A 17,419-nucleotide genomic window follows, 5' to 3' on the forward strand; every position below is an offset into this window, starting at 1 on the left:
ATTCATCACTTGTTTACAACACTCGCTGCTCATAACAAGTACCCTGCTTAATGTCTATCACCCATCTAGCCCATCTCCAACCCACGTCCCTCTGTCTGCCCTCAGTTTGTTCTCTATCATTAAGAGTCTCTTATGGTTTGTTTCCCTCTTTCCTTTTTTCTTTTCCCCCTTTCTGTGTGCTCATTTGTTCATTTGTTTTCTTTCTTAAATTCTACATATGAGTGAGATTATATGGCATTTTTCTCTGCCTGATTGATTTCTCTTAGCATAATATGTTCTAGCTCCATCCATGTCATTGCAAACAAGATCTCATTCTTTTTGATGGCTGAGTAATATTCCATTGTAGATATACACCACGTCGTCTTTATCCGTTCATCAGTCGATGGACATTTGGGCTCTCCCCATAGTTTGGCTATTGTTGATAGTGCCGCTGTAAAACATGGGGGTGTATGTATCCCTTCGAATCTGTATTCTTATATCCTATGGGTAAATAACTAATAGTGCAATTGCTGGATCATAGGGTGGTTCTATTATTAACATTTTGAGGAACAAGGACAGGGAATTTCAATATATAGTAGTCACTATTTTAACTCTAAAGATTTCCATTAGAAAGCTGTTACAAGTTCATAAATGAATTAGGCAAAGTTGCAGGATACAAAGTCAACACATTAGTTGCATTTTTATACACTATCAATGAAAAATCCAAAAGGAAATTGAGAAAATGAATCCGTTTACACTAGCATCAGATAATAAAATACTTAGGACTAAATTTAGCAAAGGGGGAGAAAGACTTGTGCACTGAAAAGCTACAAAACGTTGCTGAAAGAAATTTAAAGAAGACATAAATAAATAGACATTGCTCATGGGCTGGCAGAATTAATATTGTTAAGATCATAGTACTACCCAAAACCATCTACAAATTCAATGCCAGCTGTATCAAACCCCCAATTGTGGTTTTCCTTTTTGCAGAAACAACAACAACAAAAAGCCAATCCTAAAACTCACATGGCATCAGAAGGGACCACAAATAGTTAAAACAATCTTGAAAAAGGACAAAGTTGGAGGATTTAGACTCCACATTTTGAAACTGCAAAGCTACAGTGATCAAGACAGTATGGTACTGGTATAAAGACATACATTTAGTTCAGTGGAATAGAACAGAGCCCAGAAATAAACCCACGCATGTGAAATGATTTTTGGCAATGTTTCTAAGACCATTCAGTGAGAAAAGGACAGTTTTTCCAGCAGTTGGTGCTGAAAAACTGGATATCCAAATGCAAAAGAATGAATTTGGACCCCTGCCTCACACCAAATACAAAAACTAATTCAGAATGAACCAAAGGCTAAATGTAAAAGCTAAAACCATAGAACTCATAAATCTTAATGATCTTGGAGTAGGCAGTGGGTAGGTTTGGTTTTGTTTTTTCTTTTTAAGATAGGACATGAAAAACACAAGGAATAAAAGGGTAAATTGAATTAAATCAAGTGCTTCAAAGGACCATCAGGGAGTGAAAGACCCAACTCTCAGAATGGGAGAAAATAATTGTAACTCACATATCTGAAAGTCATGTCTAGGATATATAAAAGACTCTTAAAGTTATGGACTAAGTCCTTTATAAACCATTTGTTTCTAATGAACTGATGCAGTTTGGAATAAAAACCTAATAGCAACTAAAGTTTTTCTCCCTTCTGCTCCCTACTTGCAGCTTAGCCTTGTAAGTCTATAACCTTTTTTTTTTTTTCAGATTTAGATGTGCTGATAAATTCCCCTGCAACTTCATATGTAATAAATAAATAAATAAAAGATTCCTATAATTCAGTAATAAAAAGGACATAATGTTAAAATGGGGAAAGATCTGAATAAATACCTCATCAGAGAGGATATACAGATGGTAAATGAACAATGGAAAGTTGCTCAATATCATTTGTCATTAAGGAATTGCAAATTAAGACAATAAGATTATGCTACATACCAATTAGAATAGCTAAAATCCAGAACACAATACCAAGTGCTGGTGAGGCTGTGCAGCAACAGAACTCATTGATTGCTGGTGAGAATAAAAGATAGTGTAGCCACTTTGGAAGTAACTATATATGGTTCTTTGATTTCTGTTAATGTGAAATGTCCAAAGTAGGCAACTCCATAGAGACAGATAATAGATCATTATTTTCCTAAGGTTGGTGGGGAGTTGGGAGGAAATATGAGAGGGGAGACAAAAGAGTATGATACTGTCTTCTTTGGAGGGATGATGAAAATGTTCTAAAATTGTGGTTATGGTTTTACTGTTATAAATATACTAAAAACCATTGAATTGTATATCTTAAATGGGTAGCTTATATGGTGTACAAATTATATTTCAGTAAAGCTATTACAAAACCAAAACCAGTGCATTAAATTTTGTGTATTAGTATAGAAAAGGCCTTTGGAAGAATTCAGTAAATTTCATAAGCGCTTTGATGTTACCACAGAGTAGCAGTGCATAAAATATACTCAATAAAACAATGAGTACTCATACAGACCATTTCTTCTGACCTGAAGGTCCCTGAGCAGCAACCCATTACTTTGTGTAGTGGGGTTGAAGATACAAAGCATTATGAGGAAGCCAAGAAATGTGTAGAAGAATTAGCATTGTACCTGAAGCCACTCAGCAGTGCTAGAGGTAAATCGGATGCAGCTACCCATGCTAAACATGTTTAAACATCATTAAGGATGTTTTTATTATCATAAAAATTGTACGGGTGCCTGGAGGGTGCAGTCAGTTAAGTGTCTGCCTCTCCGTTTCAGCTCAGGTCACGATCTCAAGGGCATGAGATTGAGCCCCGTGCCAAACTCTGCTCAGCTCAGCGTTTTCTTGAGTTTCTCTCTCCCTCTGTCCCTCAACCTCCTCTCTAAAATAAATCTTTTATTTTACTTATTTGTTTGTTTATTTATGTATTTTAAAGATTTCATTTATTTATTTATTTGAGAGAGAATGACAGAAATAGCAGAAGAGAGTACAAGCAGAGAGGAGAGGGAGAAGCCAGCTCCCCGATGGGCAAGGAGCCCGACACGGTGCTGGATCCCATTACCCTGGGATCTGAAGGCAGATATTTAACTGACTGAGCCACCCAGACTCCCCATAAATAAATCTTTTAAAAAAAATTGTGGGCTGTAAGTGAATGCTAATGAAATTTACTTATTTATTATAAATCAAACCCACAACCACTAAATAATATCATTACAAATCACATTAAATAGGTGACTTCAGAGTTTATGTGATGTTGGAAACATTTGAATGAGTTGCAAATATAAGTGAATGTGGTTTCAGAAGAGCTCTCCATCATTTGACAACTCTGGATTGTCTGCCTTCTATTCAGTTTTATATGGTGTGCCATAGGGAATGAAATAAAATTGGAAGTTGCTCTTTCTGCCTTGCCATTATGACTTGTTATTTCATTAGGAAGGTAAAATTAACCATTAGGAAGTAAAATGCCAGAACTGTTAGGACCTCAAGATTTGAGTCTTAATATCTGGCCTTTTCCCCTTTTCCCTCCGTGGTTATGATGAATAATGATATATTTAAAGTTGTAATGAGTGTTATATTTACATGAGATAATAGCTTTTGTATACTTTTAAAATGCAGGCTAGGCTTTATATAGTTTTATCTATTATTTATTTTAAACATTACAGTAGAACTGGGAACTATTCATGTATGTATAAATCAGTAAGCCCATCAGAGAAGTTTTTCTGGACTCTAAAATTGCATTGTAAACCTAGAAATAACTTTTTACTCTCTTTAAAGGAGTGGGTCTGAATAGCACTACTCAGAGTGTTCTGAGTCGCCCAATGCAGAGGAAGCTGGTGACTCTGGTCCACTGCCAACTAGTGGAAGAAGAAGGCAGGATTCGTGCTATGAGAGCAGCCCGATCTTTAGGTGAACGAACAGTTACAGAGCTCATTCTTCAGCACCAGAATCCTCAGCAACTCTCCTCTAATCTTTGGGCAGCAGTCAGGGCTAGGGGCTGCCAGTTCCTTGGACCAGGTATGTGATCAAAGTTTGATATTTACTCTACTAATAATTCTAAAAGTATGATGTTAAGAACTATAAGTGTGATATACAAAGGCTAGTTTTTCTGTTATTACCAAGAAATATTCCACTTGACACTCACGGCTTGGGTAATTCCATGTCAGTATTTTAGAGCATGTAAAACATTTCTCAGTGTCAAAAGTTTTCAATTTGATAGAAATTTTTTTTTATCTGCTTTCTTAAGTAAAATATGCAGAGTATAATATAAAATTGCCCCAAAATGGTTAGAAAGTGTAACTGTGACTATGTATTACAGTGTTGTGTTGCCCATGGAGTGGTACCTGCAGAAATTGTTAAATATTGCCCTTCTAATAAATAAATTTATCTTACCTTTATACATGATAAATTTTGGTTTTGCCTAACTTTCCCTAGCAATGCAGGAGGAAGCTCTAAAGCTGGTTCTCCTGGCCTTGGAAGATGGTTCTGCTCTGTCAAGGAAAGTCTTGGTTCTCTTTGTGGTGCAAAGATTGGAGCCACGGTTTCCTCAGGCCTCTAAAACTAGCATTGGGCATGTTGTTCAGCTCCTTTATAGAGCTTCCTGCTTCAAGGTATGAACTAAGGTTATATTTCAGCTTAAAAGGAAACATTATCTTTTTCCCAAACTTAAGTAATAAAACTTTTTTTTTTATATTTTATTTATTTGACAGAGATCACAAGTAGGCAGAGAGACAGGCAGAGAGAGAGAGGAAGGGAAGCAGGCTCCCTGCTGAGCAGAGACCCTGATGCAGGGCTCGATCCCAGGACCCTGAGATCATGACCTGAGCTGAAGGCAGAGGCTTTAACCCACTACAGGTGCCCTAGTAGTAAAACTTTTGAGTTTAATAAAGTTGCCCCTAAGAAAATTAAAAGAGTTTTTGTTTTGAAAAATGTAAAAAAAAAATAATAAATGAAAGGAATTTAGATGGTGTCCTATTAAAGTTAAATCTTATTTTATTAATTTTTTTTTAAGATTTTATTTATTTATTTGACAGAGATCACAAGTAGGCAGAGAGGCAGGCAGAGAGAGAGAGGAGGAAGCAGGCTCCCTGCTGAGCAGAGAGCCCAATGTGGGGCCCGATCCCAGGACCCTGAGATCAGGACCTGAGCCGAAGGCAGAGGCTTTAATCCACTGAACCACCCAGGCACCCCTATTATATTAAATTTTGTATATTAGATACTGAACAACAACAATTTGATCCACATATGGATCAAACTGAGGTTTATAGATTTTGATATTTGAAGAGGCTAATAAGCTGTGTGTCATTGTTCCACTAAGGCTATATGCAGAATTGGTCTGAAAACAGAGTAATTGAAGCAAGAAGTTTCATTTTGCTCTTTGCTCCTGCTGTAATTCCACATGTACAGTACTGGAGTTCATTTGTCATTTCATTTTCAGTATATATAATAAGGCTGGACATACTCTTTTTTTTTTCTTTTTTAAGATTTTATTTATTTATTTGACAGATCACAAGCAGGCAGAGAGAGAGGAGGAAGCAGGCTCCCTGCTGAGCAGAGAGCCCAATGTGGGACTTGATCCCAGGACCCTGGGATCATGACCTGAGCCGAAGGCAGAGGCTTAACCCACTGAACCACCCAGGCGCCCCTGTACATATTCTTTTGTATCCCAAATTGAATCAGCACTGCTTTAGACAATCAGTGCTTCCTATGTAGCATTTATCATTCATCCTGTTTTCCTGACTTCTTAATGTGAAGGCTTCTTGCTTCTGTCACACACATACCTAGTACTTCATGGACCAGAGAGGCAAGCCACTAAAAATTTTTTAATTCATACAGACTGTAAGGATATCCTTTCCTGGGTCACCATGTCCCCTCATCTGACACTCAAACTAAAAAATCCTACGGTCTGTTGTAGTTTATTTTCTCATTTCCTGAGAAAGCATGGTTTATAAAATCAACAGGAAAACATTTATTTTTATAAACACTATATTTTATATACAAACATAAAATAATTTATATATTTATTTATATATTATATATAAATTATATGAATTACATAGTTGTAATGATAGAAATAATATTGTTGAGTTACATAATTGTAATGATAGAAATATTGTTATATATTATATTATAAATATATAAATAACAATATATTTCATAAATATGTTTTGTAAGTTAATAAGACATTTGTAAATAATAAAATTATTTATATATTTTTTAAGATTTTATTTATTTATTTTACACAGAAAGAGAGCACAAGCAGAAGGAGTGGCAGGCAGAGAAAGAGAGGGAGAAGCAGGCTCCCCCCTGAGCAGAGAGCCCCACCTGGAGCTCCATCCCAAAACCCTGGGATCATGACATGAGCCGAAGGCAGACACTTAACTAGGTGCCCGGAAAGCATGCCAGTTTAATTTAAAAAAAATTTTTAAAGCTCTGACTAAATGCCCACATTATTTTTCTTTCTTGAGTCAGATTATATATATACTGAAAATGATGTGTGCACTCCAGGTCTGTACCCAACCCTGTTCTTAGCCATAGGTGCCTCTGGGACTATTAGAAACTTTAGCCAGAATAACTCCCAAGTAGTTCAGATTGTCCCCAAATAACTCACATTGGTTGTAATGATTATAATAACATGATTGTACAGTGTTATGTGCAGTACACTTCAGAATGTCTGTCTGCTTCCAAAGTTCTTTGTTCTTTAATAACAGCACAGACACAATATTACAAGCTTAAAAAGTAAAAAGAAAGAAAAGGAAATCTATCCTTCCCCTGTGAAGAATAATAAGGGGTCCAAAAGCCCCAGAACACCCACAGTGAACCTCTCAATCCTAATTAAAAGCATTAATAGTAATTGAAAAGAGATTGGAAATTTATAAAAATCCAATTATTTTTGATTTGGGTCCTGATTCTTTCCCTTTATTTCATTGTCTACCTGCTATCTTCTCTTGCTGGTAATACGTGCCACAGTCTCCCATCATGAGACTTATCTTCTCTCATTGCGATAGGTCCATACCCTAAATTTTATTCACTATGTTAGAGTTTCTGTTAAGTATCTACCAATACCTGTTTAATTTGTGGAACTCACATCGATGGAGCTCACATCTTCCATTATTCCTTGTAGCTGTGTCTGTCCATATAGCTGTGTTCTAACTGCATCCTTTTAGCATCTCTTTTATTCCGTTTACTTTTTCAGGGGTGCCTGGTGGCTCAGTCCTTAAGCATCTTCCTTCGGCTCAGGTCATAATAAATAAATAAATAAGATCTTTAAAGAAAAACCTTTTCAGGCAGGGATAATAAGTACAGTACAGTTCCGGGACTTACTGTAGACATGCATCTCTTGGAAATCTTTGACTGTTTTTAGTTAAAACACAGTTTTGAGAATCTAGTATATCATATGGAAGACATTCTACATTTTAATAAGGTTTAGCTTGTATTGAGAGGATGTTTTTATACATCCACACATGCATTTGGTCTTTTGACTTGCCTTTAAATGGTGGCAAAATATATTTGTTTTTGTGACTCTAGTTCTTTTTTTTAAATCTATTTGGTCTTTTATAGATTTGCCTAACAAAATTTAAATTAGGACTTCTTGTAATAAGAATGGAATACATTTAAAAATATAATCAGGATGACCTAGAAGTCTTGCTGTAGTTTTCTTTGGAAGGAAAAAAATGGGAATTTTCTGCTAGAGGAATTTGAGTCCTTGTGGGAATAAAAGGTTAACAAGGTAAAAATATGTTCTGAAATATGTTAGGATACAGGTGATCCAGGAGTAGAATTAATTATTTTGCTTTGGGGGTTCCTGGGTGGCTCAGTTGGTTAATTTGAGTTGGCTCAAATCGTGATCCCGGGTTTCCGGGATTGATCCCTGTGTGGGGCTCCCTGCTCAGTGGAGAGCCTTCCTTTATCTCCCTCGCCCTCTCCCTCTGCCCCCCCACCCGCTCATGTGCTTTCTCTTTCTCTCCCCCATGCACACTCTCTCTTAACTCTATCTCACATAAATAAAATCTTTTAAAAAATATTATTTGACTTTGATTTCCTGAGCCTTTGGCCCAAATCCAGCTTGATTCAAAGTGTAGCGATACAGCAAAGACAACAATAGTACCTACCTCAACAAGTTTAGAGAAGTAAATGAGTTAATATGTCAGTATGATGGTTAATAAGTTAACACACTGACTAGAGCATACTAAAGGCTCAATAAGGGTTAATCATTTTAATTACTAAAAGATATTATCATTATTATTATTTTATACTTTCTGATGGTGGCCAAGCCTGCAAAACTCTGTGGAATATTAAGCTAAGTACAGATTAATCGTCTTTAGAATCATACCAGCATCTGAATGACACTCTTTCAGTTAGGTTGTCAGCCAGCTCAATGCCAGGCAAGCCCAAGTTTGATAATCCACAGTTATGAAGAAGAAACATACATTGTTGTTGTTATTGTCTTTTTCAGAATAATTGCATATTTTCCCTCTTTTAAAGTCCTTGCTGTGTGTGTGTATATATACACATACCTATGAATGTATATAAAAAGAAATAGACTCCATATCCAATGTGGGGCTTGAATTCATGCCTTGAGACCAAGAGGCACATGCTATACTGGCTGAGCCAGACAGGTGCCCTGAGTATTTTTCTTCTTTGAAAAAAGGCGTATCTGCACATCTCTATATGTATTAAAGTCTATCCAGTTTAGTTTGCTGCAGCACATATTCATTCTTTCTGTAAGACCTGTTTGCAAGATTTTTTTTTTTTTTTAAGATTTTATTTATTTATTTGACAGAGAGAGATCACAAGTAGGCAGAGAAAGAAAGGAGGAAGCAGGCTTTCCGCCGAGCAGAGAGCCCGATGCAGGGCTCAATACCAGGACCCCAGGATCATGACCTGAGCTGAAGGCAGAGGCTTTAACCCACTAAGCCACCCAGGCGCCCCTGTTTGCAAGATTTTGATGTCTTTGAAGGGGGAAGTGTAAAGCAAAACAGTGTGTTCCATTTTAATCTTATTATTGTTGTTAAAAGAAATTTGTTATAGGGACACCTGATGACTTAGTCAGTTAAATGGCTGCCTTTGGCTCCGGTCATGTTCCCAGGTCCTGGGATGGAGTCCCACCATTGGGCTCCTTGCTCAGCAGGGAGCCTGCTTCTCCCTCAGCCTCTGCCTGCCACTCTGCCTGCCTGTGCTCACACACTCTCTCTCTCTCTCTGACAAATAAATAAAAGCTTAAAAAAAAAATTTGTTATATTAAAAATGATCTGTTCTCTATATGTGCTCATATAAAGTATAAACTCATTTTCTTTCTTACCGGACTCATAAGATTGTTGTGTATCTTACTAGGTCACCAAGCGTGATGAAGACTCTTCTTTGATGCAACTAAAGGAAGAATTTAGAACCTACGAAGCTCTACGGCGAGAACATGACTCCCAGATAGTGCAAATTGCTATGGAAGCAGGCTTACGAATTGCACCAGACCAATGGTCCTCTTTACTTTATGGAGACCAGACTCATAAGTCTCATATGCAGTCAATTATTGACAAGGTAGACCTTTTTTTGATCCTTACTTCTTGGACTAATATTGGAGTTTGGGTAATTCATGATTTAGTAATTTGTTTAATGAATGTATATTAAAATGAATACTGTATGTCAGGCTCTTATAAATTACTTATCTGTAGCTGAGTATCATAGCTAGTCACATAGTAATTCCAGTTTGTTTATATAATTAGTGTATAATGACATCATTCATATAAGATTTGACTAGTGGTGGATGACCAGCACACTCTAGTATTCTTTAGAGAGTCTTCCATCTCTGTTATTGTTGCCTCTCTCCCTTGTTTTGTTCCCTGAGTTTTCATCATCGCGTTAACTAAACCCATCTTCTAAATGCCTTTATTGTTCTCCTGTAACAGCCATTCAGTCATCTGGAGAATGTATACATTAGGGTTTCTTATGATTCTTAGCAACAGTAATTTCACATAAGTTACCAATCATTCTAGGATTTATCAGATTTTCAGTAAACTTATTTTTACTTTATTTCTTTGTTATGATAAGAAGGTCACCAGAGTACACATGATCAGGCTCCATTGTTGCTGGCTCTAAGTGCTGTATTTAATTCTGTTAAAACTAGGGTAAATCCTGTAATTGTTTTTGTTGTAATTCAACATGAAATATACAAAAGTATAAAAAAAGTCTTAAAGCACCATGTAAATATATATGTTATAATAGCATTAACTTTTACTATTTTACCTTAAATACTTAAAACCAGCGAGATGATTATACTTTAGAGTCTACCCACATTTAATTTAAAGAAGTAAGATCAAGATGTTAGGGTAGATCAAATATAATATTATTTAACACTTATTGAGAGTTCACTGGCGCCTCGTTTTAAATAACCCATTTAATCCTTTCAATAACCCTGCGCTGTCCCAGGGAGGTAGATTAAGTACATTTCTCCAGGATGGCATAGGTAATCAGTGACAGGGCTGGATCTGAAGTTGGGTATACTGGTCTAGAATCCATGTTCTTAACCACCAGATCTTTCCAGACTATTCTGTCACTTCTTGTTATTCCCAGGATAGGATTATTTGAATGAATAGTGTATTGATGTCAAAGGACAATTGGGAAATGGTTTTCTATGCTTGTTACATAATTTTCAGTATAATGTATATTACTTCTTTTGTCCTATAAATCTTTTCTAGATATCTTTGCTCAAACTTTACTTGCAACTCCTAGGTCTGAAATTATGCAACTGACTGATTATAATGTATTGAAACCTTAATAATGGTCTCTTAGAAGAGTAACTTTCTACCTCTAAAGAGAAACTTGGCTGGGTTTTATAAAGATTCTACAATGAGGTTGACCTTTTGGGTGAATTAGACTATGTAGTTTATTCTGTAACAGTATCCTCACATCATGAGCAATAATTTGAATTTACTATCCAGAGACTTTACAACAAACTGATATACAGACTTCACAGTGTATGTGGCATCTTATTATCTAGAGTGGTATAACTTCCTGTGGTAATGAACACTGTCTAATGTGGTGATCACTAGCCACCCATGGCTGTTTAGCCCCCAGAATATGACTGTGCAACTGAAGAGCTACATTTTTATTTTATTTTATTAATTTTAACTTAAATAGCCACATATTGCTAGTGGCTACTACACATATTGCCACTGTGTTGGACCTTACAGAGAATTTATTAAAAGTGATAATGAAAATCAGTAATCATAGTAAATTAATGGATAAGCATGAATTACCAGTTCACAAAGAATAAACATACGTAATTGATAGAATAGAATTCACCTCCAGTAATAATTAAATACACATTTAAAACTGACATTACAGGGGCACCTGGGTGACTCAGTGGGTTAAGCCTCTGCCTTCAGCTCAGGTCATGATCTCAGGGTCCTGGGATCGAGCCTCAAAAGTATCAATTGCTACATTATTTATAAAGTAGAAAATAAGCAAATGGTTAAAGAAGTTACCTTTCTGGTCAGAACACGGTTATATGGCCATTAAAATTAGTTATTTCAAGACAGATACTCTCTTCAGCTGATAAATAACATTCAGTTTCTTTAAAAAAAAAAAAGTGAAATATTTGTATTAAGTGTCAGTGAGGATACATGGGTGTTGTCATTTTATTAGACACTTTGAAGTATTTCCTAATAAAAGTGGTTAGCAATAGAAAAATGCTTTTGTGGGGATGCCTGTGTGGCTCAGTGGGTTAAAGCCTCTGCCTTCTGCTCAGGTCATGATCCCAGGGACCTGGGATCGAGCCCCGCATCGGGCTCTCGGCTCGGCAGGGAGCCTGCTTCCCTTCCTCTCTCTCTGCCTGCCTCTCTGCCTACCTGTGATCTCTGTCTGTCAAATAAATAAAATATTTTTTAAATGCTTTTGTTAAAATACTAATGGTAACCAAAACTGTAAGTTTATAAATTATAAATTTGTAAAAAGCATGCAAAGATGAAAAAATTGAATAAAGGCTTGTTAGCATTTGAATGGTTATTTTTCATGTTTTTTTAAATGTATGCTTTTTTTAAAAAAATTACGTTTTAAAGAGTGACCTTTTAGGGAAGCAAAAGTCTCATCTTTGTTAGTAAAAGGCATAGAGAGCTAAATGTGTCCAAGTAAGTTACTATAGCCTAATCAATTTCCCCTACTCAAAGTCCTATATACAGGGCCTCTCAGGGGAGTTAATGTAAGAAAGTGTGTCATTAATTAAGCTTGAGGAAGGTACACAGCCAGATAACTTCCAAGAATCCCAGCCATTATAAGATTGTTTTCGAGTTGGAGTGGACTTTGGAAATTTTTTAGTCCATATCACAGATGGACTTCCAAGTGAGTCCGTAAAGGCTGTGTCCGGTGTGGTGACTTTTGGTCTCGAACAGAACTTGAACTCAAGCTCACTTTGACGGAGTTCAGTTTCATTGTTTTTGGTATTGTATAGCCTTCTCTCTAAACTCCAAATTTCAGTTCTCTGGAAGCACTCCAAGAGCCAAACTAATACAGTGCTCTAAGAATGTAAGATGGAAAGAGTATACTTCCAAATTGAGGAATTGAGAAAGGGTCAGACACATTTGAGGATTGTGCCATCAGAGGGAAGAGAGTTTATAGTCTGCCAAGCTGTGAAGGCAGGGGAGTATAGGGTTTGCTCAGGCACCAGTAATCCAGTCTGGCCAAAGCCTGAAATGTATGGGAGGATAAAATTAAATGTAGTAAGTTGCAAAAATGATTGCAATATTACACAGTTTTTACTTTAAAAGGATTAGCTGGGTTTTGGAAAGTTAATATTTATCTTTTTTAAGTTGCAGACCCCAGCCTCTTTTGCACAAAGTGTTCAGGAACTAACAATTGCTCTCCAGCGAACTGGAGATCCAGCAAATTTGAACCGACTAAGACCCCATTTGGAGCTATTGGCAAACATTGACCCTAGTCCAGGTAAATTAACCCCAAGGGAAATTAATGGACTGTCCTTTGTGTGCCTCAGTGCTGCTCAGTGATTCTTTTAATTACCTTTTGTTACATTCCTTTTAGACACTGTGTAAGTTTCTGGCCCCAACCTTGTATCTCTATCTTTATTGCTTCAAACCTTTTTACTTACTGCTCACTTCACCAGGGAAGTAGATTCACTCTGGGATCCTTCGTTTTCTCTTTCTCATATAACAGAATTGTACTCTATTTACTGTTCTCATCTATTTTGACAAAACCCAAGTTCACTAATTTTTTTCTATATTCTGTGTCCTTAGTTGCCGTTTTCTTGGTCCCATTTTTTGCCCTCTCTGTGATGATAATGTCTCTCATTCATTAAGCATCCTCTCTTGCGAATCTTTACTTTGTCAACCCTTTTCTTGCTCCTTCCCCTTGACCTGAAAATCACCCAACCTTCATTTTTCACATCAAAGGTATTTTAGCTTGTGTTCTGCTGCTGGCCCTGTGTTTTATTCCTGTTCCTGACCTTCACAAGTAATTTCCCAGTTTCAAATTCCAGAGACGGCTTCTCAGTCCTCAAATTACTTGATTTCTCTTTAGTATTTGATGATGTTGTCTACCAGTTCCTCAATATGGGGACTCTCTTGATACTGTATCTTTCTCTACTCTCATAATTTCCTTCTGACTTCTCTAGATTGTGCTTCTGTCTTATTTTGACCATTCTTCCCTCCTGCCCACTAAGGAGTAGGCCAGTTGTGTTCTTGGGATTTTGTTTCCTTTGCATTTTGTTGATGATGGTCGTTCATTCCCACCACTGGTATTACTCTCTGGAGAAAATAAGCTCCCAGATATCTCTATCATCGTTCTCTCTTCATCACTCCAGATTGACTTTCCCAAATGCTTTCTGAGGTTCTTCATGGTCTCTTCTGTTCTTCGAAGCGGATTCTTCTTCACTTGATACAGCTCTTCTTCCTGTGTTCTGTGTTAAATGACCTCATTGTCTGAGGTATTTACACTTAAAACCCAAGTCTTTTGTCTTAGCTCATATCTTTTCCTTTTACTCGTTCTACATACGATTTGGGACAACTGGATCTCTCTGTTCTTTCACAATATCCCTCTGTCCCATGCCAGTTAATACTGCATTGGTGAGGGCCTTATTCTTTTTCCTGAGACCGGATGCCTTCCATTTTCTGCTACTCTTAATTCTGTTTTTAAGTTCAGTCCACATACTGCTGCAAAATAAATCACATCTCTGATCTTATTTCTGTGCTCATAAACTTTCAGTGACACCCCATTGCTTATTGAATAAGGTTTGGAAATCTTGACAGTGGCATTTCGGGGCCCTCTATTTTTTTCTTTTTTTTTTTTTTAATCTACCTTTATCGAATTTACTGTCACTTGGGTACCTGGGTGGCTCAGTCAGTTAAGTGTCTATCTTCAGTTCAGGTCATGATCTCAGGGTCCTGGGATTGAGTCCCCATCGGGCTCCCTGCTCAGTGAAGAGCCTTCTTCTTCCTCTCTCTCTGCTACGCCCCCTGCTTGTGTGCTTGCACACTCTCTCTTTCTCAAATAAATCAAATCTTTAAAAAAAAAATTTATTCTCAAAATTGCTTAAATCAGACCAGGTCGAATATAGCCCTAGAACCCAGTCATTTTTCTTTTTTCCCTATTATGCTTTGCTCTTTCTGAGCAATCAAAAGAGCACTTCCACCCCATCAAGCACCAGCCTTTTTGTCTATAGCTATGCCGGTATGGGCTGCTATCCCTGTGAAACAGTGGATAAACTGTACCTCTCCACTAAGGCCTCTCCCCCTTCTCATGTTCCTAATATCATCTTGTCAAGTATATCATTCCAGTATCCTCTGTTTCTTATATGGCCAAGTTGTCTTCTCTACTGGAGTATTTCTGTCAACATACAGACATCCTATTACTCTTGTCAACATAACCCCCTTGGACAATATTTGCCATCCACCTACTACTGTTTTTGTCCTTTTTTTTTTTTTTAAAAAACATGCTCTGAACTTACTGCAGTCAGGCATTTATCTCTATTGTTCAACGAAAACTGTTTTGTCAAGGTCACAGGTGACTTCCATGAAGTTAATTCCAGACATAACTTCTTGGTTCTCACTTGTTTGACCTGTTAGCAGCATTTAATGTTGTTGTTCACTTTCTGATCCTCTTAACGCTTTTTTCACTTGACTTTCCTATTTTCCTTCTCATTTTATGGGACCCTCCTTTGAGCTTTGAGCCTCCTTTGCTAATTTCTCATCTCTATAGCCTCTCACTTTTGGATTGCTCCCAGAGTTTAATACATGTATCTCTTTTCTAATTATACCCATGTCCTAGATAACATTGTCTAGACTCATAAGTTTAAATATTATTTATATGACTCACAAATTTACTATATTTTGTCAGTTCTGAAGCCCACGTTTCTTTTGATCTTATCATTTCTGAAATTGGAATGCATCTGTGTAATGACATGTAATTTAATTAACACTCTTTTTATTTTGGTGACACATAAAATAATGGTGTATTTTGCAATTGATTTAGATTCTGTGAAACATGTAGTATATCCAGCCCATACTTTCTTCCTGAATTCTTTTGTATATCCACCTCCTTGTTCAGCATGCAGCAGGCCTACTTGAATATCTAGTAATTTCAAACTTAGGGGCACCTGAGTAGCTCAGATCGTTAAGCGTCTGCCTTTGGCTCAGGTCATGATCCCAGGATCCTGGGATGGAGCCCCACGTTGGGCTTCCTGCTCAGCAGGGAGTCTACTTCTCCCTTCCTTCTGCCTCTTCCCCTGCTTTTGCTCTCTCTGTCTCTCTGTCAAATAAATAAATTTAAAAATCTCAAAAAAGGGGGGTGCACTTGGGTGGCTTAGTGGGTTGAGCCTCTGCCTTCGGCTCAGGTCATGGTCTCAGGGTCCTGGGGATCCAGCCCTGCACTGGGCTCTCTGCTCAGCAGGGAGCCTGCTTCCTCCTCTCCTTCTGCCTGCTGCTCTGCCTACTTGTGATCTCTCTCTTTGTCAAATAAATAAATAAAATCTTTATTAAAAAAAATAATTTCAAACATTCTGTCCAAAAGTGAGTTCCAGGTACCTTAACACACACCCCACCTTCCTTTCCTTTTAGTGGCAACTCCAACCTTCCATTTCATTTCCTCAGTCCAAACACCTTGGAGATCTCTTCAACTCTTCTTTCTCATGTGTGGTACCTCTGATCCAGCAGCATACCCTGGAGGTCCTTCCCTTTAAAATCCATGTAGAATCCATCTGCTCATCACCTTCACTGCTACCATCCTCACTCTCTTCAGGGATTACAGAATCGCCTCCTGTTCTCAGTCTGGTTTTAGCATAGGAGCTAGAGTGATCCTGTTAGCAGTCTGCTCAGAAATTCTCCAGAACTGATTGAGCCCTGTGTTGGGTTCCACACTCAGCATGGAGTCGTCTTCAGATTCTCCCCCTTGCCCTGCTCGCACACGTGTGTGCTCTCTCGCTCACTCTCTAAAAATAAATGAAATCTTAAAGAATTCTCCTATGCTTTCCATTGTTCAGTAAAAGTGAAAATCTTTCCTGTGACCTCACATGATCTGGGGTTCTTACCTCTTTCTAAGCTTATTTTCTATTCTTTTCCACCTAACTCACTCTTTTTCAGTTTCACCCCTGTGGAACATGCCAGGCATACTCCCATATCACCGTCTTTCCACTTACTCTTTTTCCCTAGAACATTTTTGTCCTAATGTATCCACAAGGCACACTCATCCCATTTTTTCAGGTCTTTAATCAAATGTAACCTTCTCAAGGAGACCTTCTCAGGCCACCCAGTCTAAAATTTTATACATACCTGTCCCACCCCCTTTCCGTGTTCTATTTATTCAAGTCATCATTATCTAAATTGTTTTATTTTGATTATCTTATTTACTGTCTGTCTCCTCTGCTTGGATATAATGGGTTTTTGTTTTGATCACTGTTGCTTCCCTAGCAACTAGAACAATACCTGGGACTTAGTAGATGTTCCCAACAATACTTTGTTGTATGACGGTTCTCTTCACCTTTTCTAGATATTCTTTTTTTTTTTCAAGTGAAACTCCCATGTGTTCTTCAAAGCCTTATTCACAGCCATCACCTAGAAGTCTTTCAGAGTGTCTCCAGTGGGAAGTCCTCTCTGTATTTGTGTTCTCAATTTTTATATTTTCTCCTAGAGAACATTTTGTATTTGTGGTTAACTTTTCCTTTATAAAAATCACAGCACTGTCACTAGACAAATATTAAATGAAGATGGTATAGCAGAGTTGCTTTATATAATGACTCTTCTATTCAGTTTCTTTAAACATTCTGTTTACCAGTACGTCATCTATGCAGAATTTCAAAATGGACATTACAAATTGGCTAGTCCACAGTTAACTTTTGTTTGGTCCACACAGTGTTGGGCTGCACAATATTCTAAATTTTTTAGGTAAAAAACTTAAAACTGGGCAATTTCACATGA

General features: G+C 37.3%; 1 protein-coding gene across 3 annotated transcripts in view; it reads left to right on the top strand.

Moving 5' to 3' along the window:
- Nucleotides 1–17,419, top strand: part of RC3H1 (ring finger and CCCH-type domains 1) — a 77,604-nt gene that overhangs the window by 37,520 nt on the left and 22,665 nt on the right. For all 3 annotated transcript variants that reach the window (XM_059412871.1, XM_059412870.1, XM_059412872.1), the window contains exons 3-7: nt 2,540–2,660; nt 3,783–4,022; nt 4,440–4,615; nt 9,339–9,539; nt 12,806–12,938. In XM_059412871.1, coding sequence (XP_059268854.1) covers nt 2,540–2,660; nt 3,783–4,022; nt 4,440–4,615; nt 9,339–9,539; nt 12,806–12,938 — 871 coding nt within the window. The remainder of the gene's footprint in view (nt 1–2,539; nt 2,661–3,782; nt 4,023–4,439; nt 4,616–9,338; nt 9,540–12,805; nt 12,939–17,419) is intronic.

Source organism: Mustela nigripes, chromosome 10, assembly GCF_022355385.1.
Source record: "Mustela nigripes isolate SB6536 chromosome 10, MUSNIG.SB6536, whole genome shotgun sequence".
In the NCBI taxonomy this organism is placed as follows: domain Eukaryota; kingdom Metazoa; phylum Chordata; class Mammalia; order Carnivora; family Mustelidae; genus Mustela; species Mustela nigripes.